The sequence below is a fragment of the Nicotiana tabacum genome, chromosome 10 (genome assembly GCF_000715075.1).
Source record: "Nicotiana tabacum cultivar K326 chromosome 10, ASM71507v2, whole genome shotgun sequence".
NCBI lineage: Eukaryota > Viridiplantae > Streptophyta > Magnoliopsida > Solanales > Solanaceae > Nicotiana > Nicotiana tabacum.
The window spans coordinates 171,209,636-171,233,557 of NC_134089.1; the positions used below are offsets into that span (position 1 = coordinate 171,209,636).

The 23,922-nt window shown below is 35.3% G+C and overlaps 1 protein-coding gene across 1 annotated transcript; it reads left to right on the forward strand.

The window, feature by feature from the left end:
• Positions 1-18,877: 18,877 nt before the first annotated feature.
• LOC142165529 (uncharacterized) lies at positions 18,878-19,756 on the forward strand. Its single transcript, XM_075224065.1, has one exon. It carries the CDS (start codon positions 18,878-18,880, stop codon positions 19,754-19,756), a length of 879 nt encoding a protein of 292 aa, XP_075080166.1.
• The last annotated feature ends 4,166 nt before the right edge of the window (positions 19,757-23,922 follow it).

The following is a 23,922-nucleotide window of genomic DNA, read 5'->3' on the forward strand; positions in this document are numbered from 1 at the left end:
AATATACTAAGGGTTAGACACAAGATTAAGGAGGTCTAGAGTAATGATTTTCCCAATTGCCGGAATCCTTCCCACTATGTCTTCTATAATTTCGCCTAAGTATTCTCTACCGATCATGAGCACTCTTATTACCGTAAATCTCTCCTGAGTAATCATGACAATTTACTAGACGCACTCTCCTGAGCTACGCTAGCTGGCTTTTGATACAGCTAGCTTCAAATCGCACCCAAGGCTTCGTTATCCCTAATCCCGCCTTTAAACCCTCGGTTATTGATCCCTCATATACTCTGGGAGTGGTGTTGTTCAACAATTACCTAAATATGCACTCTCTCCCGAGTTATGCATACTAAGGCACAGCTAATTGAAAGCTCTTCAATTAACTACAATAAGAACATAGTTGAACAAATAAAGATTATACTACGGCTCAATTATATAAAAACATAACAAGAATTTATCCTACAAAAGGTTCTATCAAAACTCTAGATAATAAATTAGCTATTCATAATAGTATGTAAAACTACAATACTAAAAGTCATAACCAACAATGAAAAATAGGAAGAGGAAAGAAAAAACTTGTAGAAGAATTCTCAAGCCTTGCTCCTATTGTGTCTCTCCTCCTTAGGTCCAACCTATGTCAAAAATATGTCTCATTCCTTTCTTTGCCGGCTTCCTTGGTTTAATATAGGGTTTAGGGCTTAAAATCCTGTGTTTTGCACTTTTGTCCTTGAAATTTACGCATCCTGCCGCGGTTCCACCACGGTCGCGGTCAAACACCCTCTCAGATTCTTCAGTTGTCCGCGACTGCCCTCTGTCGCGGTTTTGCCGCGGTCGCGGTGGAACCGCGGTTTTTCACCCTGTTCCGTTTGGAATTTTGGAAAAATCTAAAACATGAAAGTTGTATTCCTTTGCGTTATCTTTTCAACCATATATTGTGGAGCCCAAATGGAGTTCTGAACAAAAGGTTATGTCTATTTTACTAGACAGTGCGCAATATGCCTCTTCGAGTTTTCGTTTTGTTGTTTTATCATCCGTTGATCCCCGAACGCGATCCCGGCTTAATTTCTTGAGCTCTTACTTAGACTTCAAAGTTCCAAACCACTTAAATTCAGTCCATAACATCTATATAGCTCGGAATCACACCTACAAGGCATAAAACACACAATTAGTGCAAAACACTAGCGATTAAAGTGCAAACTCAACTAAAGTGCAGTAAATTAGAGTGTAATAATCGAATAAAATATGTAATTATAGCATATCATCAACACCCCACACTTAAATCATTGCTCGTACTCGAGCAATCAAACTACACTTTTTTTTATAGACACGACCTTTTTAAACAATTCTCCTAACTCATCACACCAAGAGTATTTAAAATAGACTAAGCACAAAAGCGTAACATCTTCACCTCAAGATTTGACTCATAAGTACCACGCATTATTCACAATTCACCTACTTACTCTAACATAGAGGTCACTGACATTACCTTTCCTTCATGAATCAAGTGCCCTCACACAACAAAAGAGAGTAGTTCCACACAATAAAATTTAAGAACACTTAGGAACTCAAGATAGAAAGAATTCACTCACTCTCAGAAATAACATTCATATGCCACAAAAGATGCACCATAAGCTTGCCCGTAGTGTGCTACTCTACTAATGGATCTCATTCAATCTAGGATCAATTAGGACTTTATTTAGTAGTAATGTAGGCTACGGGACAGGTAGGATACATTTAGATATAAGAGTGACTACAACTCCCTTAGCACTTTAATACATATACTTTAACATTCAAACCCCATACTTATGTCAAGCCAAACTCCACCTTCACATCAACATACATCAACTCCCAAATTATTTAAGCACAATTATATCAAGAGTCACCACTATCAAAGAATATTTTTTTTCACAACAATACAACTATATTATTTTTTTTTTCATTCTTTTCTTTTTCAATTCAAGTGGCTCTTGCTTTTCAAATCAATGCACCTTTTCTCCTTATTTCATTAGTTCCACTCAAAAACCAAACCAACCACCCCACACTTTGACTTTTACAAAGTTCATAAACAATTCAAGTGCTCATGAGAGGTTACAATGGTTCAGATAGATGGTTAATTCAAACAAATGGGTAAGGCTTGTAATGTGGTTGCCAAAGAAATAAGATTATAGGCTCAAAGGGGTTAACTACGATACATAACAATTAAGTGGGTAAAATATACATATCTGGCTCAACAAAGAAATGCCTATATCACTTCCTAGACTGAATAAAACTACTATTTCGCTTCGCAAACACACACAGGGCAAGTTTTAGGCATAAAATGCAATGCACAGATTATAACAAATTCTTACACATACATGGAACATGACTCACTCAAGATTGGATCATCAAGACACTCTAGTCAAAGCAGTTAAGCAAAGTTAAGATCATACAATTTAAGGTACTTCTACAAGAGTCAAAAATTGAGCCTAAGCGTCACAACCAAAGTACTCACTATTCTCGAGGCATAACAAAGTCAAGAGATATTGCTTCAATTCAATTCATCTCACATTGTCTCTTACTCCCCAAAAAAAATAACTACACCCGGTTCAAATAAAATCCTTGGAAAAGAACCGTGGTTTAAAGAAAAACCAAGGGGTAATTATTACACTACCTAACAAAAGAAAATCTTTTTGTACTTTTTCTTTAGACTTAAATCCCTCAAGAAAATTGTCTAATAGATCCATCGTTGGGAAAAGTCCAATCTTTTCTATTTAAAAAAAATTATTCAATTAAACTAACACAACTAAAATAGCATAGAAAGTCACCCAGTCAATCTCCTCACCCCACACTTAAAATTGGGCATTGTCCCCTATGTACACCATAACTAATAAAAGGGTAAAAGAAACTCCCTGCTAGGCCAAAGGCCGAAGCACTAACAACTCATGGGATACTCAGACTTCTCCCAAGCTTGGTCCTTCGTGCGGGTACCTCACACTTAGTTCCATCCATTTGGTTTATTATTGCATCCTTCCAATACCTTTGCTTTCCATGCTCCTAGAAAATAGAAAATTGACACTACAAAAATAATACAATTAAAAAAAATTAATACAAAAAAATAAAAGAAAGCAGTAAAGCTGGGTTGCCTCCCAACAAGCACTTGATTTAACGTCGCGGCACGACGTGAATCACTTTCTGCCTCCACTTCGAACTTATGAATCGCACCCCAAGTTTTTCTCCAAGCTTATGATTATGGTCATGGGGCGGTGGAACGAATCTGACTGGCCCAATAAAATAATGTAGTATTCTGCACTTCTTGGCCTTTATTTGAGGTGTGTAATCCCGACTTTCTGGAAAGAAGAATTCCAGAATGTAAGCACTTTGTTCCTCATTCCTTGACTCCTCAAGTGGCTCGGACGACTCTATTTTCATATCATCATCTAAACACAATGTGGAAAAATGCTTGGAGTGAGGACCAATGCGCTCAACTACATGAACATTGGGACAGTCTACATTCTCAACACTAATGACAATAGAGTCAACTAAATATGTATCCTCAATATCCTTGGTTGACTCTAGTATCTCCTCTACGACATCGGCATCCTCAAATTCTAGATGGTTAGAGTGTTGGGGTTCTACTTTGGACCCCTCCATTGGCACCTCAATTTCCATCTCTAATGCAAATTGCTCCTGGCTACTATCCATAATATTGACATATTGATCATTAAAAGCTTCAACTAGTTGACTCACTTGAGCCTCTAAGTTGCGAATAGTTTCATCTTGCCTTTCTACCTGCAGCTGTATTTTACTTTGTTGTTCTATAATGCACTTTAACATATCTTCGATCTTCTTTAGGTCAGCTTCCCTAGGTTCTTTGTTCCTGTTATCCTCATAAGAAAACGTAGAATCATCATAATAAGGGGTTGGGGGAAGATAAGAAATATAAGCACAACCATGAAAGTGACCATCTTGACCACCACACATATCACACACATTCCACACATAAGATTGAGTTGGTGCACATAACTCGCTCTCGGAAATATTTTGATAATTTTGCCAAGGGTGGTTTTCATCACAATATGCGTAAGAAGGATTAAAAGTAGAATTACCAACATCAAAACTTTCATTATTCCATGATGCCATTTTTTTATTATTTTTAAATCAACAAGTAAAACAAAAAATGAAAAAAAATATCAAATACAAAAAATAAAAATAAAAGTTCAAACTTGAAACCTAGTAATATGTACACCTACAGCTACACCGTTAGTTCCCCGGCAACGGCGCCAAAATTTGATCACGCCCAACTATGCCTTATAAAAAGGACAATGCGGTCGTTGCAAATATAATCCGGTTTACAAGTCCGAAGTCAAATCCCACAAAGAACTAAGGTTTAGCTACAGCTTCACTATCACCAAGAAGACAAACTTGAACAATTTATAACTTATAGATATTTAGATTCTTGTGTTAAACTAATTAACTAACAAATTAAAATACTAAATTAGCATCTAAATATACTAAGGGTTAGAGACAAGATTAAGGAGGTCTAGAGTAATAATTTCCCCAATTGTCGGAATCCTTCCCGCTATGTCTTCTATAATTTCGCCTAAGTATTCTCTACCGATCATGAGCACTCTTATTACCGTAAATCTCTCCCGAGTAATCAGGACAATTTACTAGACGCACTCTCCCGAGCTACGCTAGCTGGCTTTTGATACAACTCACTTCAGATCGCACCCAAGGCTTTGTTATCCCTAATCTCGCCTTTAAACCCTCGGTTATTGATCCCTCATATACTCTGGGAGTGGTGTTGTTCAACAATTACCTAAATATGCACTCTCTCCCGAGTTATGCATACTAAATAGGCACAGCTAATTGAGAGCTCTTCAATTAACTACAATAAGAACGTAGTTGAACAAATAGAGATTATACTACGGCTCAATTATATAAAAACATAACAAGAATTTATACTACAAAAGGTTCTATCAAAACTCTAGATAACAAATTAGCTATTCATAATAGTATGTAAAACTACAATACTAAAAGTCATAACCAACAATGAAAAATAGGAAGAGGAAAGAAAAAACTTGTAGAAGAATTCCCAAGCCTTGCTCCTATTGTGTCTCTCCTCCTTAGGTCCAACCTATGTCAAAAATATGTCTCATTCCTTTTCTTTGTCGGCTTCTTTGGTTTAATATAGGGTTTAGGGCTTAAAATCCCGTATTTTGCACTTTGGTCCCTGAAATTTACGCATCCTGCCGCGGTTCCACCGCGGTCGCGGTCAAACCGCGGTCAAACACCCTCTCAGATTCTTCAGTTGTCCGCGACTTCCCTCTGCCGCGGTTGCGGTGGAACTGCAGTTTTTCACCCTGTTCTGTTTGGAATTTGGAAAAACATAAAACATGAAAGTTGTAGCCCTTTGCGTTATATTTCCAACCATATATTGTGGATCCCAAATGGAGTTTTTAGAAAAAGGTTATGTCTATTTTACTAGACAGTGCGCAATATGCCTCTTCGAGTTTTTGTTTTGTTGTTTTATCATCCGTTGATCCCCAAACGCGATCCCGGCTTAATTACTTGAGCTCTTACTCAGACTTCAAAGCTCCAAACCACTTAAATTCAGTCCATAACATCTATATAGCTCGGAATCACACCTACAAGGCATAAAACACACAATTAGTGCAAAACACTAGCGATTAAAGCGTAAACTCAACTAAAGCGCAGTAAATTAGAGTGTAATAATCGAATAAAATATGTAATTATAGCCTATAATCATATATATACATGAAAAACGGTATTTTGAAGGGAGGAGACCAATTTTTGACACAGATTCGACCTAAGAAGGTAAAGACAAAATAGGAGCAAGGCGAGGAATTCTTCAACGAGTTTTTCCTTCCTCTTCCTATTTTTCATTGTTGGTTATGACTTTTAGTATTGTAGTTTTACATGCTATTATGAATAGCTAATTTTTTATCAAGGCTTTTTATAGAACCTTTTGTAGGATAAATTCTTGTTATATTTTTATATAATTGAGCCGTAGTTTTTTCTCTATTTGTTCAACTATATTATTCTTGTGGTTGATTGAAGGGCCCTCAATTAGTTGTGCCTATTTAGTATGTATTACTTAGGAGAGAGTGCATATTTAGGTAATTGTTGAACAACACCACTCCCAAAGTATATGAGGGATCAATAACCGAGGGTTTAAAGGTGGGATTAGGGATAACGAAACCTTGGGTGCGATCTAAGTGAGCTGTAATGAAAGCCAGCTAGCGTAACTCGAGATAGTACGTCTAGTAAATTATCATGATTAGTCGGGAGAGATTTACGGTAATAAGAGTGCTCATGATTGATAGAGACGATTAGGTGAATCTATGTGAAACATAACCGGAAGGGATTCCATCAATAGGGGAAATCATAATCTTAGATCCTTATCTTAATTGTTTACAGCTTAATCATAGTTAGTCTTTATTTGCTTATTTATAGTTAGTCTTAGTTAGTAGAAACATCCTCAATTGTTATTCACAACGTTTGGGAAGTTGATTACGTAGAATTTCGTAAGTGTAACGAGAGTAATTGATAGGTTAATTCTTTGTGGGTTCGACTCTGGGCAAAATACTCAGATTATATTTGCAACGTCCGCGTGTCCTTTTTATAAGGCATAGTTGGGCGTGATCAAATTTTGGCACCATTGCCGGGGAACTAACGGTGTAGCTTTAGGGGTACATATTTCTAGGTTGCAAGTTTCAAATGTTATTTTTGTTTTCATGTATTTGATTATTTAGTTATTTTTATTTTTTTTATTTTTGATCTGAGAGACATGACATCTTGGAATTATGAAAGTTTTGATATTGATAATTCTACTTCTGATCCTCGTTATACATATTGTGGAGGAAACCACGCAGGGCAAAACTATAAAAATATTTTCGAGAGCGAGTTATGTGCACCAACTCAATCTTATGTGTGGAATGTGTGTGATATGTGTGGTGGTCAAGATGGTCAGTTTCATAGTTATGCTTATATTTCTTATCTTCCCCCAACCCCTTACTTTGATGGTTCTTCTTTTCCTTGTGAAGTTAATAGGAACAAAGAACCCAGGTATGAGGACCTAAAAGAGATCGAGGATATGCTAAAGTGCCTTATGGAACAATATGATGAGATACAACTGCGGGTACAAAGGCAAGGGGCAACTATTCACAACTTGGAGGCTCAACCGAATAAATTAATTGAACCTTGTAAAGCGCAACAAGTTGATATTGTGGATAGTAGCCAATATGAGCATGAATTGGCTGCAGAAATTGCCATTATACTGGAGGATTTAAAAAAATATGAGGATGAGCTAGAGGAGAAGGCCAGAGTAGACCATCAACAATCAAGCGAACTAGATTTTGAGTATGCCAATGTCGTAGAAAAGATACTAGAGTCAACCAAGGATATTGAGGATACATATTTAGTTGACTCTATTATCATTAGTGTTGAGAATGTAGACAGTCCCAATGTTCATGTAGTTGAGCGCATTGGTCCTCACTCCAAGCATTTTTCAACATTGTGTTTGGATGATGATATAGAAATAGAGTCGTCCGAGCCACTTGAGGAGGCAAGAAATGAGGAACAAGGTGCCTACATTCTGGAATGCTTTTTGCCAGAAAGTCAGAAATACACATTTCATCCAAAGGCCAAGAAGTGCAGAATACTACATTGTTTTATTGGGCCAGTCAGATTCGTTCAACCACTACAGGAGCATGATCATAGAGCATAATCAAAACTTGGGGTCCAATTTATAAGTTCGAAGTGGAGGCAAAAAGTGATTCGCGTCGTGCCGCGACGTTAAATTAAGTGCTTGTTGGGAGGCAATCTAGCTTTACTGCTTTGTTTTATTTTATTTTTTGATATTTTTTTTAATTGTATTATTTTTGTAGTGCCGATTTTTGATTTTCTAGGAGCATGGAAAGCAAAGTTATTGGAAGGATGCAACAGTGAAGCAGATGGTTGGAACTAAATGTGAGGTACCAGCATGAAGGACCAAGCCCGGGAGAAGTCTGAGTACCCCATGAGCTGCTAGTGCTTCGGCCTTTGGCCTACCAGAGAGTTTCTTTTACCCTCTTATTAGTATGGTGTGCATTGGGAACAATGCACAATTTTAAGTGTGGGGTGAGGAGATTGTCTGGGTGACTTTCTAGCTATTTTAGTTGTGCTAGTTTAATTGAATATTTTTTTTTACTTTTTAGAAAAAAAATAAAAATTGGACTTTTCCCGACAATGGATATCCTAGACAATTTTCTTGAGGGATTTAACTCCAAAGAAAAACAAAGATTTTCTTTGTAGGCAGTGTAATAATTCCCTCTTAGTTTTTCTTTATGTTGCGGTTCTTTTCCAAGGGTTTTATTTGAACCGGGTGTAGTTAGCTTTTTTTGGGAGTAGGAGCCATTGTGTTGTGTTTTGAATTGAAGCAATATCTCTTGACTTTGTTATGCCTTGAGAATAGTGAGTACTTTGGTTGTGACGCTTAACCTCAATTTTTGACTCTTGTATAAGTACCTTAAATTTTATGATCTTAACTTTGCTTAACTGCTTTGACTAGAGTGTCTTGATGAAACCAATCCTGAGTGAGTTATGTGCCATGTGTGTGTAAGGATTTGTTATATTCTGTGCATTGCATTTGATGACTAGAACTTGTCATGTGTGTTTGCAAAGCAAAATAGTAGTTTTGTTCAGTCTTGGAAGTGATATAGGCGTTTCTTTGTTGAGCCAGATATGTATATTTTACCCATCTAATTGTTATGTATCATAGTTAACCCATTTGAGCCTGTAATCTTGTTTCTTTGGCAACCACATTACAAGCCTTACCCATTTGTTGAATTAACCATCTATTTGAACCTTTTAACCTCTCATGAGCACTTGGATTGTTATGAACTGTGTAAAAGTTAAAGTGTGGGGTGGTTGGTTTGGCTTTTGGGTGGAACTAATGAAATCAGGAGAAAGGTGCACTGTTTTGAACAAGTAAGAGCCACTTGAATTGAAAAAAAAATAGTTGTATTGCTGTGAGAAAAGTATTCCTTAATAAGTGATGACTCTTGATGTAATTGTGCTTAAAGAAGTATGGAGTAATATACATTGATGTGAAGGTGGAGTTTAGTTTGACATAAGTATGGGGTTTGAATGTTAAAGTATATGTATTAAAGTGTTTAGGGAGGTGTAGTCACTCTTATATCTAAATGTATCCTACCCGTCCCGTAGCCTACATTACAACCAAATAAAGTCCTAATTGATCCTAGATTGAATGAGCTCAATTAGTGGAGTAGTACACTACAAACAAGCTTATGGTGCATCTTTTGTGGCATATGAATATTATTTCTGAGAGTGAGTGAATTCTTTCTATCTTGAGTTCCTAAGTGTTCTTAAATTTTATTGTGTGGAACTACTCTCTTTTGTTGTGTGAGGGCACTTGATTCATGAAGGAAAGGTAATGTCAGTGACCTCTATGTTAGAGTAAGTGGGTGAGCTGTGAATGATGTATGGTACTTGTGAGTCAAATTTTGAGATGAAGATGTTACGCTTTTGTGCTTAGTATATTTTAAATACTCTTGGTGTGATGAGTTAGGAGAATTGTTTAAAAAGGTCGTGTCTATAAAAAAAAGTGTAGTTTGATTGATCGAGGATGAGCAATGGTTTAGGTGTGGGGTGTTGATGATAGGCTGTAAATACGTATTTTAGTCGATTATTACACTTTAATTTACTGCACTTTAGTTGAGTTTGCGCTTTAATCGCTAGTATTTTGCACTAATTGTGTGTTTTATGCCTTGTAGGAGTTATTCCGAACTATGTATATGTTATGGAATGAATTCAAGTGATTTGGAGCTTTGAAGTCTGAGTAAAAACCCAAGGAATTAAGCCGGGATCGTATTCGGGGATCAACGGATGATAGAGCAACAAAACAAAGAATCGAGTAGGCATATTGCGCACTATCTAGTAAAATAACTTTTTGCTCAAAACTCCATTTGTCTCCACAATATATGGTTGAAAAGTTAACTCAAAGGGATACAACTTTCATATTTTACATTTTTTTAAATTCTAAACAGAACAGGGTAAAAAACGCGGTCGAAACCGCGACCGCTGACCTGGCGCGGACTAAAACAGTAGCCTTGCCAAATACCGCATTCGTGTCGCGCCCCGACCGCGGCCGCGGACGTTCAGGCCTGGAAACTTGTCCTTTTTCGCGTAGGAGAAGGTATAATTGTTTGGGCCCGACCCTACTTGGTATATATACTTGGAAAAACGGTATTTTGAAGGGAGGAGACCAACTTTTGACACAGATTCGACCTAAGGAGGCAGAGACACAATAGGGGCAAGGAGGGGAATTCTTCTACGAGTTTTTCCTTCCTTTTCCTATTTTCATTGTTGGTTATGACTTTTAGTATTGTAGTTTTACATGCTATTATGAATAGCTAATTTGTTATCTAGGCTTTTGATAGAACCTTTTGTAGGATAAATTCTTGTTATGTTTTTATATAACCGAACCGTAGTATTTTCTCTCTTTGTTCAACTATATTATTCTTGTGGTTGATTGAAGGGCCCTCAATTAGTTGTGCCTATTTAATATGTATTACTCGGGAGAGAGTGTATATTTAGGTAATTATTGAACAACACCACTCCTAAAGTATATGAGGGATCAATAACCGAGGGTTTAAAGGTGGGATTAGGGATAACGAAACATTGAGTGCGATCTAAGTGAGCTGTAATTAAAGCCAGCTAGCGTAACTCGGGAGAGTGCGTCTAGTAAATTGTCGTAATTACTCGGCAGAGATTTACGGTAATAAGAGTGCTCATGATTGATAGAGACGATTAAGTGAATCTATGTGAAACATAACCGGAAGGGATTCCATCAATAGGGAAAATCATAACCTTAGATCCTTCTCTTAATTGTTTACAACTTAATCATAGTTAGTCTTTATTTGCTTATTTACAGTCAGTCTTAGTTAGTAGAAGCATCCTCAATTGTTATTCACAACGTTTGGGAAGTTGATTACATAAAATTTTGTAAGTCTAACGAGAGTAATTGATAGGTTAATTCCTTGTGGGTTCGACTCTGCACGAAATACTCAGATTATATTTACAACGTCCGTGTGTCCACTTTATAAAGCATAGTTAGGCGTGATCAATACTTTTTCTCGTGGTTTCTTTTTTTCCTTGCTTTGGATCCCACAAAAGGAATGAGTTTATTATTAAATTGCCTCAGCCACCTCTCCACTGATTAATTATAGCCCCAGGGCGAAGCTAGGTGCGTGCAAGGAGATCCAAATCTTTTTTGCCAAAAAATATATTGTATATATAACAAGGGTGTTTTTTCTTATATATATTAATTATTGAATTTTTTTAGCTCATTACTTTTATATTTCCTTTGGTAAAAGTCTTGCTTCCGCTACTGTTCATCACTGATCCCACAACAAAAATACCAAAAAACACATGTCAATTTTGGTTGATGATGATCATGCTTGGTTTTGAGACAGACGAAGACAGAGATCTAGCTGGAACCATAACCAAACAAACATAAATAATTTGTCTCTGAAAGTGCCACAAGTACATTTTTTGGATCAACTCGATCATTGTTTTTGGTGTTATTTTGAAGAATACAACACAATTTTTTTTTTAAAGGAAAAACAGTATAAAGTTAGTAGTGAAGTACTAGTACACGGTGGAGGTATTCAAAAAATTGAAATAAACAAATATATATTGATGATTAAGGAGTTCCCATAATTTGTAGCATTTCCTTTCTTTATTCGCTTGATTGGAAATTGAACAACAATTAAGTCAACTTCCTAGAAGAGGGGATGCAACCAAACTAAGGTATCTGATCATTATTATTTTTTTTTTAATAAAAAAGTTTGGAATTAATCTGCAATAATTAATAGGAGTAGTAGATATGTATAATTAAACAAACTTGACGCGTAGTTTAGGTGCAAGGGAAGCTTGCATTTAACAGAATCCAATGGACGTTCCTTCTCGGAAACTGATTCATCAAATTCGAGGTTAATTCATGCACTGACAATTTTGGAATTACTAATATTAAACACTTCCATTGCAGCTTAGAATGTAATTTTGCGGTCTTATTTTTCTGCGAATGCCGTAAGTATCATTCATTGGATAAAAGTGTAGAGACTAATTTAGGATTTTGTACACACAAAATCTAGGCAAATGGGTTCACGTGAAGCCGTAACTGACCCTTTAAATTCGTGCCCAGGATCATTATTATTGCAACATGGTAATATTACTCTATCCGGCAGAGGCGGAGCTAACCTATTAAGCGTGGGTTCGGTCAAACTCGATCACTTTTATTTAAATACTGTATTTATATTAAAAAATTCATTAAATATGTATAAATATTTAATTGCGAACCCAGTAATTAAGACAAGCTATTGGTTCCGAGGCAAATTCAGAACCCATAAACTTTAAATCCTGATTACGCCTTTGCTCTCCGATTCACTTTAAGAGATTTTTTGGCTGTTGTACACATATTAAGAAATCCATCTTTTAGCATTAATTAACAATATAATTGACCATATTCATTGAGAATATAATAAATACACCTAGACTCTTTACTCTACGAGCAAATTTAAATAATGAAGTTAATTATTTCTTGATATTTGAAAAAATCAAATATTATGGACCATAAAAAAAAAGGCAAAAAATTAATTAAAATGAACCGGAGAGAGTAGTAAATATCCGGTGAATAAAATTCCGTAGAATCCCCTTAATCAAACAGTCCCACTTCATCTTTTGAATGGGACACACAACCCCTTAATCTTGAACCAATAGTACAAAATGAGTTGGTTATTCCAATATTTTTAAAAGATCAAAATTGGCCTTTAAATGTTTTTGGATTGTAACATATGGAGTAGTTTTTAATAAATTCCACTTAGTTAACCTTTTTTTTTTAAATTTGAAAAACAATACCATTTCACCTTTTGAATAGATTTACTCTTTAATCCTAAAGCGATGACAAAAAATGAGCTGAGCAATTGCATATATTTTCAAAATGTCAAAAAGTACCCACAATTAGTGATAAGAGACAATTGTAACCTTTATGTTTTAGTAAAAGTAAATTCTCATTTTCCAATTATTTATTTTAAATAGAAAGAAAAAGAGAGTATAACAATAGACTCAGAGACTCACTACAAAACTAGGGAATCATTTCTATGGATCCACTTGAACATTGATTCGGCAAATAGGATGCAAATGATCAGATAACAGAGGATTCCTTGTTTGAGCCAAATTATTCTTTATTTGACCTAAGAGAAAAACCGCACATATTCATGCAACTAGTAGCATGAAAATAACCAATACTTTTTTACAAATAAATGTTGAACATGGCATTCTTACTCATCATTCATCAACTTCATAGGCATGTCTATTTCTTTTATGTAGCTTACAATATTACATGAAAGGGGAGCCGGACGGGTAAAAGTTATCGTCGTATGACTAAAAATCATAGAAATAACGTTTTGTTGAAATAAAAGATAAGATCGCGTTTATAAAACCTCATATGGTCCAACAATTCTTCAAACTCCGATCCATGCATAAGTGAAAATTTAGTGCACTGAGTTGTCCCTATTCTATAATATTACTCCTTCCGTTCCAATTTATGTGAACCTATTTGACTGGATACGAAGTTTAAGAAAAAATAAAGACTTTTAAAATTTGTGGTCCTAAACAAGTCAAAAAGGGGCCAGAGTATTTGTGTGATTATAAAACTTTTCATTAAGGATAGAATTAGAAGTTTATGTTAAATTGTTTCCAAATTTAGAAAGAAATCGTTCTTTTAGAAACGGATCAAGGAGTATATAGTTGGTGCAAGCTTGCAAGCATTAAGGTGGGGAACATAGAATTCTGTTATGGTTGCTTATGCAATATGGAACCATTATCATTATGAGTGGTGATACTCATTCCATTGTTTGCTTCTTATTTAAATGCTCCTTTCGTGGAGCCCTTACCCCATACCTACCTATCCCTATCCCAAACGTGTCATGTCAACATGCTGAGCAATGAGTTATAGCTCTCATTTTTTAGCATTCTCCATGATTTCGAGTTCCATAAGCAACTCCATTCCATTAACAATGATCTTATTGGAATGACAAATACTCTTTCATATTCAATCAGAAATATCGAGTTCGAGCTTTGGGTATAGATTAAGAAGCGCATTATTTTTAAGTGTGAAATTTTTCGGCATAAATCCTAATTTAATCAAATTCTAATACGGATACCAAATATCGAATTGAATGGAGAAAAAAACTCCAATATTCCAAATGCACGACCTCGTAATCAGTGGTTACACTTTTAGCATGACCATAACAGCTGTTTAGCACATAATTACATAACTAGACAAAAATGCTAGCAAGTTCGCTTTGTTGGTACGAAATCCTCCTTTCATAAATCATTGCTTAGTTTTAATAATTGACGCTTGTTTCTCGCCTTACGTTTGCCTTTCAATACTCATCAAATGTATGTTTGATTTTTTTTTCTTGGGTTGGGGTGGGGTGGGGGTGGGGGGTTACGGAATGGAGGAACGAATAAGAAAAAGGTTTAGCTAAAATTGAAATTTACAGACACAAGAGGTAAGGTCTAGTTACATGGACCGGATTTGTTCGGAATTTATCAAAACCAAATCATCAACTATATGGTTTGGATTGATTCGGTTTTGTCGGATTTTTTTGAATTTTTCGGGGTAAAAAGTAAAAAATTGACAAATACATGATCTATTAAAATATTCTATGAGAGAATTATTATTTTTAGTAACACATGGTAGTTATTTTATTAGTCGTCTAACAATAATTTTTCGTTCATATACGCTTTCAAGGTGGACAGAATTTAATAAATAAACATAAAAATTAATCTGCTACCTAAATAATGATATGTTCTATTTAATTAGATTATCGAAATACCATTCCAAATTCGAAAAAAATATAAAAAATATTGACTTATGAATATGGAAGTACAAAGAGATAATTGATGCATTTCAATAATACTTGATAAGAAGATGATACAATCCATTATATAAAGTAAATAAAATCAATTGCACTTCATAGTTCTAATAAATATACATCCCATGGGAGATCCCAAATATTTCTAGACATTTTTTGTAAAGAAAATTCTATATTAAGTGTTAAAAGTATATATAAAATTATATATATAAACTTGGTTTGACTTTTCGATTTGATGTGATTTTTCGGTTCGGATTGAACACTACTTATGTGTATAAATTGATAGAGAAAAATTCTAGAATTGTCCAAGTAGATGTTTTCTCTTTTTGATTGTTAATGTATAGGTCGTCAATCTAATACGATACGATAATTGAACCATGTGAAGTGGTCAAGGAAGTAGTTTGCAATTGGTATATAGGTGAAAATTAAAGGACCAATTGGTAAAAGTTATAGGAAGAAACATAGAAAGATTTTGGTCCACGAGAGTTAATAATACTTCAAGATTGGGACACATAATTTGGATGGATTTGCAAGAGAGGACATTTTCTTGAACTTAGAATTGCCTCGAATCTCTTCTCTTCTTGAAATATATACATCCTTTGCATTTTATTGTGGTTGACATTGACCCTTATACAATTAGTGGTCAGACAAAATTTAAAGACCAAATTCAGAAAGTATTTTTAAAATGAAGGAAATTCTTGACTTGATGGTTTCACTTTCCAATTAAAACAACAGATTCCATTGTTTTAAACTAGTAGACGCCTTTCTAAAATCAACATCATTTAATTAAAGGTATAAATTTCGCGTCTTACGAATGAAAACATTTTTTATAAGAATTTTTTGCCCGTAACAACTTGGTACGAATTTGGATTAGTCAGGTTAATCGATTTTGGACACTTGATTATTTAAAAAACATTAACATGATTTTGTTTTGTAACATGTGATTTGCACGGAATATAATGTTCTTTTTTCTTTTTCCGGATAATTTCTAGAGTGTTTATTACTTGTACGGTAGTAATAATTGACAACTAAATGTAACGTCTATATCAAGGAAAACAACAAAGAGCTCAAGGTCATTCGACACACTTATATATTAATCGCAACTAACCCATTATGTAGTGCAATCTAGCTGGTTCTTTGTCTTCATGAGAAGAACGTGTTTATCAGTAAAAGAAACAAGAAAACAAACGAAAGATAGAAAGAAAAAAGAATGGAGAAATGCAGCCTTACGTTTATTTCCACGGGGGTGTATTCCCTGGATATACACATAGATTCCAAAGAAATCAATTTTAAAGTGACTACAAATGAGTACGAGTTGACTACAACTTTGAGTTGACAAATTGGACTTAGCTCATTGATATTCGGCTTAAAATATGTATATTTATAAATATATTATTTCGCGTGTTACTCATGTTTTGTAGATTTTAGATGTGTAACGTAATAATTTGTACTAATTCATGTTTTTTTTATGTGTAAGAGTTATCCGGAGACAATGTGGGACGAAAGTGCACGATTTGAAGCAAAAAGGGAATGAAACGAAAAACTAGGCCAGTGTTGCGCCCTGGGTAGCGCCCCGTGGCACAGTTTATGGATACAAAAAATTTCTAGCATTAAGACTAGAGCTCCACGCTGACCTGGACGCTGGGTGACGAGAAGTCTCCTATATCGCCTGGGACAAGGTTATTTCGGCCCTACACACCCCCAACTCATATGTAATAAGAAATCTAAACCTATTTTGGAGGGAATCTAACATATTTTGGGAGGAAAACACGTCACTTTTGAGGAGGGGAACACACGCCACGCTTGGAGGAGACTTCTAACTAGTTTTTCTTCTCTTCTCTTCCTTTAACTTTATAGATCATTAGTTCTAGAGTTGTGGGATGCTACATGAACGTGGTGGTTTGTCGCTTGAATTGTTCTTATTAATTTATCATATTGGTTTATTTATTCAATCTTGTGCTTAATTATTTGATTACTTGATCACCAATTGAATACTATCTACGAATTTAGGATTAAACTCGGGAGAGGAAATTTTAGATTGAATATAAGATTGAGTAGAGTGAGATCTTGAACTTGAGTATTGGGAACAGATTTGCGGCTAGGATAAGGATATACCTAATCGCCTTGCTTGGTTATTATACGGGAATTATTAATGCATTCTTGTTAATCCTAATTCCATAGGAATATAGGCGTTAGGTTTGCTTGAATAGGCGGGTAGTACTTTGGGAGAATACTACGAGTAATATTAACCATGTCAATCAATAAACTAGATAAAGCAATTAGACAATTTAAGTGGAAAACTCAATGAGATTGTTAGCTAATCCATAGTTCTGGAATATTTTCTCCATTGAATTCGTCTCTAAGCTTGCTGACTTATTTTCTATAATTGCTTAGTTCGCTACTCTAGATTAGTTTTAGTTAAATATTCATACTTAAAAGATCGTTTGAATAGATTAATTGTCTTAATTTAATTTAATAAATAGTTAATCACAAGTCTCTGTATATACGATATCTGGACTTACAATTTTATATCACTTATACGATCACGTATACTTACGTGTACGTTTGGAAGCAACGCTCGTGCTTATACTGGAAAACACAACGAAGTAGCTAGCTAACAATTTTAGCTAGAAATGGATTAGCACCACTAGCACCTTTTTAAGTGATATAGCCATATTTTTGCTATCAATAGTGTTGGGTAAAAATTTGTTGGGCTTTGTTATTAATAACAAAAGAGGTGTGAATGGAAAATAGTGGAAAAAGAAATGGTGGGAAGTGAAATTTTGAATTAGTTCACTTTACTAATGCACTTTGTTCCTCATTGGAAGAAGGAAAAAAAATCTTTGTGTATAAATATAGAAGCTCATCTTCTAGCTCTTAAAGAGTTAAGAAGAAGTGGTGCCTCTCACCGTCGTCATCGTCGTCGCTCCGGCTCCGGCTCCGGATTTGGTCAATTGATACTCTTGGTTGATAATTTTTTGGACCAAATTTATTACTTTTCCATTATTTAACATTTTCTTTTCTAAATATTTTTCGCGTTGGAAGATCGCGGAATCATTTTCGCGCATTGGAAGATCGCGAAATTATTTCGCGGCCAACAGCTGAAACGTTCCATTCAATAGCTGAATGGACACCTTATCATTGAACATGCACCTTTGAACCTTTTGGGACTCAACCTTGCTGGCTATAAATAGAGAGGTTAAGCCTCATTTTTACCACCGAAAAATCTGAAATCACTCCCCTCAAACTTCTACATTATGCATTGTTTTTTCAAAACCAAAAACGTAAGCATTTTGCGTGATTTGCTCCGCCGTTTGAGTTCGCCGAAATTCTGTGAATTGAAGTGTCGCTATCACAGAATAGTTATTCCGTTCTATCCTGGGAGGAATTAATCCGCAACCTTGGGCATTGTGAGGGGATTAAATTCCTTAAGGAAACACAAGAAACTTGTGGGCTCGAAATTTTCTGCTTTCATTTTTTAAACTAACGTTTGTACATTTACTGATTTTGAATACAGAGTTCTAACAAGCTTAAGTAATTTAACGTTTTATTTCTGTATTCAATCTTACTTTCTTCTGTGGGATACTAAAATCTTATTGATTTTCTACTCTCGTTTTGGAGATTAAAATCTTCAGATTTTCTACTCCAGTTTGAGATTACAGTCTTTGTGGCTTTCTACTCAATCCGAGATATAAAAACTCGGTTGTTTGTATTTGGTTTGAAGATATAAAAACTTTACCGAGATACTGATTTTGTTTGTCAATTTCTTTTACAAAAAGATGACAACGAGTGCGGAATAACAGAATGGTTCTGTTGGGACTACTGCTGCAACGACAAATGCGTCTTCAAGTCGCACAACTCCTGCACCGGTGACGGCACCGGTAGAAAAACCTAAATTTTTTTTTGGTGTGGACTTTAAGCGTTGGCAGCAGAAAATGTTCTTCTACCTGACCACACTCAGTTTACAGTGCTTTATCAACGATGACATTCCAGTTCTGGGAGAAGAAACTCCTGAAAATGAACGATTTGTGGTCACTGAGGCATGGAAGCATTCTGACTTCTTATGCAAAAACTATATTTTAAGTTGCTTGGAAGATTACTTGTACAATGTTTATAGCATCATGAAAACATCAAGAGAATTATGGAATGCTCTTGAAAAGAAGTACAAGACTGAAGATGCTGGACTAAAGAAGTTTGTGACTGCTAAATTTCTGGATTTCAAAATGGTTGACGGTAAATCTGTCATAACGCAAGTCCAAGAATTGCAAGTTATTATTCATGACCTCATTGCTGAAAGTATAAAACGAGTCAATATTTTTATTCAAGATATTGATTATTGTACTAATTATAAATCTATGATTGAAGGTATGGTCATAAATGAAGCGTTTCAAGTTGTGGCATTTATTAAAAAGTTGTCTCCGCTGTTAAAGGACTTTAAAAATTACTTGAAACATAAGCGCAAGGAGATGACGCTTGAAGACCTTATTGTTTGTCTACGGATTGAAGAGGACAACAAGGCTGCTGAGAAGAAGTCTCGTAAAAATGCAACAATAATGGGTGCAAATATTGTTGAGGAACCTTCAACGAGTAAAAAGAGAAAGAAGTCGTCTGGACCAAAGAATTACCCAAGTAAGAAGAAGTTCAAAGGTAATTGCCACAACTGCGAAAAAGTTGGACACAAGGCTACTAAATGTCGTGCACCAAAGAAGGACAAGAAGAAAAGTCAAGCAAACAAGATTGAGAAGAATAATGAAATAGACGATTTATGTGCCATACTTTCAGAATGCAACCTAGTCGGAAATTCTAGAGAATGAAGGATTGATTCATGAGCAACTAGACATGTTTGTTCTAACAAGGAGTTGTTTACTTCATATGCTCCCGCTGGACCCAACGAGACAGTGTTTATGGCAAATTCCGCTATGGCAAAAAATTGAAGGAACGAGCAAGATAGCTTTGAAGATAACTTCTGGCAAGATTATAACTCTAAATGATGTTCTTCAATAGTATGTTAAGCATCCTTATAAGTCAGTTGAAAGGAATTCAAATCCTTTAGGAATTTACACAGATATTTGCGACATGAAGTAATTATCATCTCGCGGTGGGAAAACGTATTTCATAACTTTCAATGATGACAGTACTAGATATTGTTATATTTACTTACTCAATAGTAAAGATGAAGCAATTCATGAATTCAAGCAATACAAAATGAAGTTGAAACGCAACTAAACAAAAAGATCAAAATAATAAGAAGTGAGGGGCAGCGAATATGAATCTTTTTTTGAAGAATTTTTTTGGAAAATGGCATTATTCACCAAACAACTGCCCCTTACTCACTGCAATCTAATGGAATTATGGAAAGAAAGAATAGAACTTTAAAAGGGATGATGAACGCCTTGTTAATAAGTTCTGGTTTACCTCAGAACTTTTGGGGGAAGCTATTCTTACAGCTAATCAAATACTGAATCGCGTTCCCCATAGCAAAACGCAATCCATTCCATATGAAAAATGGAAAGGAAGGAAACCCAGCTTAAAATATTTTAAAGTGTGGGGGTGTTTGGCTAAAGTACAAGTTCCTAAACCCCAAAGGGGAAAGATTGGACCAAAAATCGTTGATTGCGTTTCTATAAGATATGCAATAAATAGTAACGCATATCGTTTTCTGGTTCATAAATCAGAAAATCCCGACATTCATATTAATATGGTAATTGAATCAGATAATGTTGAATTCTTTAAGAATATTTATCCGTATAAAATGAAATGTGAGTCATCTAATGAAAAATCTAAGCGACCTCGGGAAGAAAGAAAGGAAAATACTTTTGATGGGGATAATCCAAGACGTAGTAAACGTCAAAGGACAACTACTTCCTTTGGACCGGATTTTCTGGCATTCTTGTTGGAAAATGAGCCTCAAACATTCAAAGAAGCAATGTCTTCCTCAGAAGCATAATATTGGAAAGAGACAGTCAATAGTGAGATAGAATCCATATTAAGTAATCATGCTTGGGAATTGGTTGATCTTCCTCTAGGAAATAAACATTTGGGTTCTAAATGAATTTTCAAGAAGAAAATGAAATCTGATGGTACTATTGACAAATATAAGGCGAGATTAGTTGTTAAAGGGATTAGACAACGAGAAGGTCTTGATTACTTTGACACATACTCGCCGATAACAAGGATTACATCTATCCGGGTGTTAATAGCATTAGCCGCCGTGTATGGCCTTCAAATCCATCAGATGGATATAAAGACAACCTTTTTAAATGGAGATTTAGAGAAAGAAATCTATATGCAACAACCTTAAGGGTTTGTTGTTTCCGTAAAAGAAAAGAAGGTGTGTCGACTTGTTAAGTCACTTTACGGACTAAAACAAGCACCAAAATAATGGCATGCGAAATTTGACAAAATAATATTGTCAAATGGTTTCAAGATAAATGAGTGCGACAAATGTGTTTACATTAAGAATACTCCAAATAAAATAGTCATTGTTGGTTTATATGTGGATGATATGTTGATAATGAGTAATGATATTGCTAACATAAATGCTACTAAGCGTATGCTTACTAGTAAGTTTGATATGAAAGACTTAGGAGTTGTCGATTTAATTTTGGGAATTAAGATTCTTCAGACTCCTCAAGGTCTAGCTTTGTCTCAATCTCATTATATTAAAATGATTCTTGAAAAGTTCAAATATTTGGACTTTAAAGAAGCAAAAATGCCAATTGATTTAAACCATACTCTTGTAAAGAATAAAGGTCAAAGCAAATCTCAATAAGAATATGCTCGAGTGTTGGGAATTTTGATGTACATTATGAATTGTACACGACCTGATATAGCTTGTGTAATAAGCAAGCTTAGTCGATATACAAGTAATCACAACCAAGCTCATTGGATAGCAATGAAACGAGTTTTGGGATATTTGAAATATACTCAAGACTATACATTGCATTACAATAATTATCCCGCAGTTATTGAGGGACATAGTGATGCAAATTTGATCACCGGATCAACAGAAACAAAATCCGCAAGTGGATACGTTTTTACCATTGGTGGAGGAGCAGTGTCTTGGAAGCGTCCAAACAGGCGTGCATCACTCACTCTACAATGGAGTCTAAGTTTATAGCTTTAGACAAGGCCGGTGAAGAAGCTGAATGGCTTCGAAATTTCTTAGAAGACATTCCATTTTGGCCCAAACCTTTGGCACCTGTATGCGTACATAGCAACAGTCAAGCAATAATAGGAAGGGCTGGGAGTGTTATGTATAACGGAAAATCTCGTCACATTCGACGAAGGCATAATACTGTTAGAGAACTACTCTCTAGTGGAATTATCATAATTGACTATACAAAGTCAAAAAATAATATATCGGATCCGCTTACAAAAGGCCTACACTAGAGAGGTAGTTGAGAGATCATCAAAGGTAACGGGACTATGGCCGAGGACAAGTCACTGTGGCGGTAACTCTACCTAGAAGACTGGAGATCCCAAGATCTAGGTTCAAGGAGATCAAACAAAGTCATTAGTGACGGCTCAACATTGTCAAATATAATTTTGGTTCATTCTCGTGATGAGACAATGTTCAGTACCAATGATAAAGCATTAAGGCTTTTTAATAATTTCTAAGTTTGATACGGGGTATATCAGATAGTATCTACGGGATAACACGTTTATGAATCACTTATATAAGTGTGAAGTGTAAGCCGCTTCAAGGAGAATATTGTAAGGCCAGTTCTCTACGCACTTATGAAACTAGGTGGTGTTCATGGCAGAAACGAACACAACAGTGAGAATCAAAGACGGTTAAGGGTTGACATATGGCTGTCTAGGTATACACCAAAGTTCGATGGTTCAAAGATATCAAATCTACCGATTGATCGAGTATATCTGACATATGTTCACTACAAAAAGTTCAAAGGGAAACCTACTTATCTAGATGGGGTTAATCCTTAATTGCGAATCACACACAGTTTTTCATGCATATTTGTTTCAGATAGACATTTCCCATTCATGTGGGGGATTGTTGGGTTTTGTTATTAATAACAAAATAGGTGTGAATGGAAAATGGTGGAAAAAGAAATGAAGGGAAGTTAAATTTTCAATTAGTTCACTTTACTAATGCACTTTGTCCCTCATTGGAAGAAGGAAAAAAAATCTTTGTGTATAAATATAGAAACTCATCTTCTAGATCTTAAAGAGTTAAGAAGAAGTGGTGCCTCACACCGTCGTCGTCGTCGCTCGCTCAGCTCCGGATTCGGATTCGGATTCGGATTTGGTCAATTGATATGATTGATTGATAGTTTTTTGGACCAAATTTATTTCCTTTTCCATTATTTAACATTTTCTTTTCTAAATATTTTTCGTGTTGAAAGATTGCGGAATCATTTTCGCGCATTGGAAGATCGCGGAATTATTTCGCGACCAACAGCTGAAACGTTCTATTCAATAGCTGAATAGACACCTTATCATTGAACAAGCACCTTTGCACATGTTGGGACTCAACCTTGCTAGCTGTAAATAGAGAGATTTAGCCTTATTTTGACCACCGAAAAATCTGAAATCACTCCCCTCAAACTTCTGCATTCTGCATTGTTTTTCCAAAACCAAAAACGTAAGCATTTTGTGTGATTTGCTCTGCCTTTTGAGTTCGCCGAAATTCTGTGATTTGAAGTGCCGCTATCACAGAATAGTTATTTCGTTCTATCTTGGGAGGAATTAATCTGCAACCTTAGGCATTGTGAGGGGATTAAATTCCTTAAGAAAACACAACAAACTTGTGGGCTCGGAATTTTCTGTTTTGGTTTTTTAAACTAACATTTGTACATTTACTGATTTTGAATACAAAGTTCTAACAAGCTTAAGGAATTTAACGTTTTATTTCTGTATTCAATCTTACTTTTTGCTTTGGGAGACTAAAATCCTATTGATTTTCTCCTCCCGTTTTGGAGATTAAAATCTTCGGATTTTCTACTCCAGTTTGAGATTA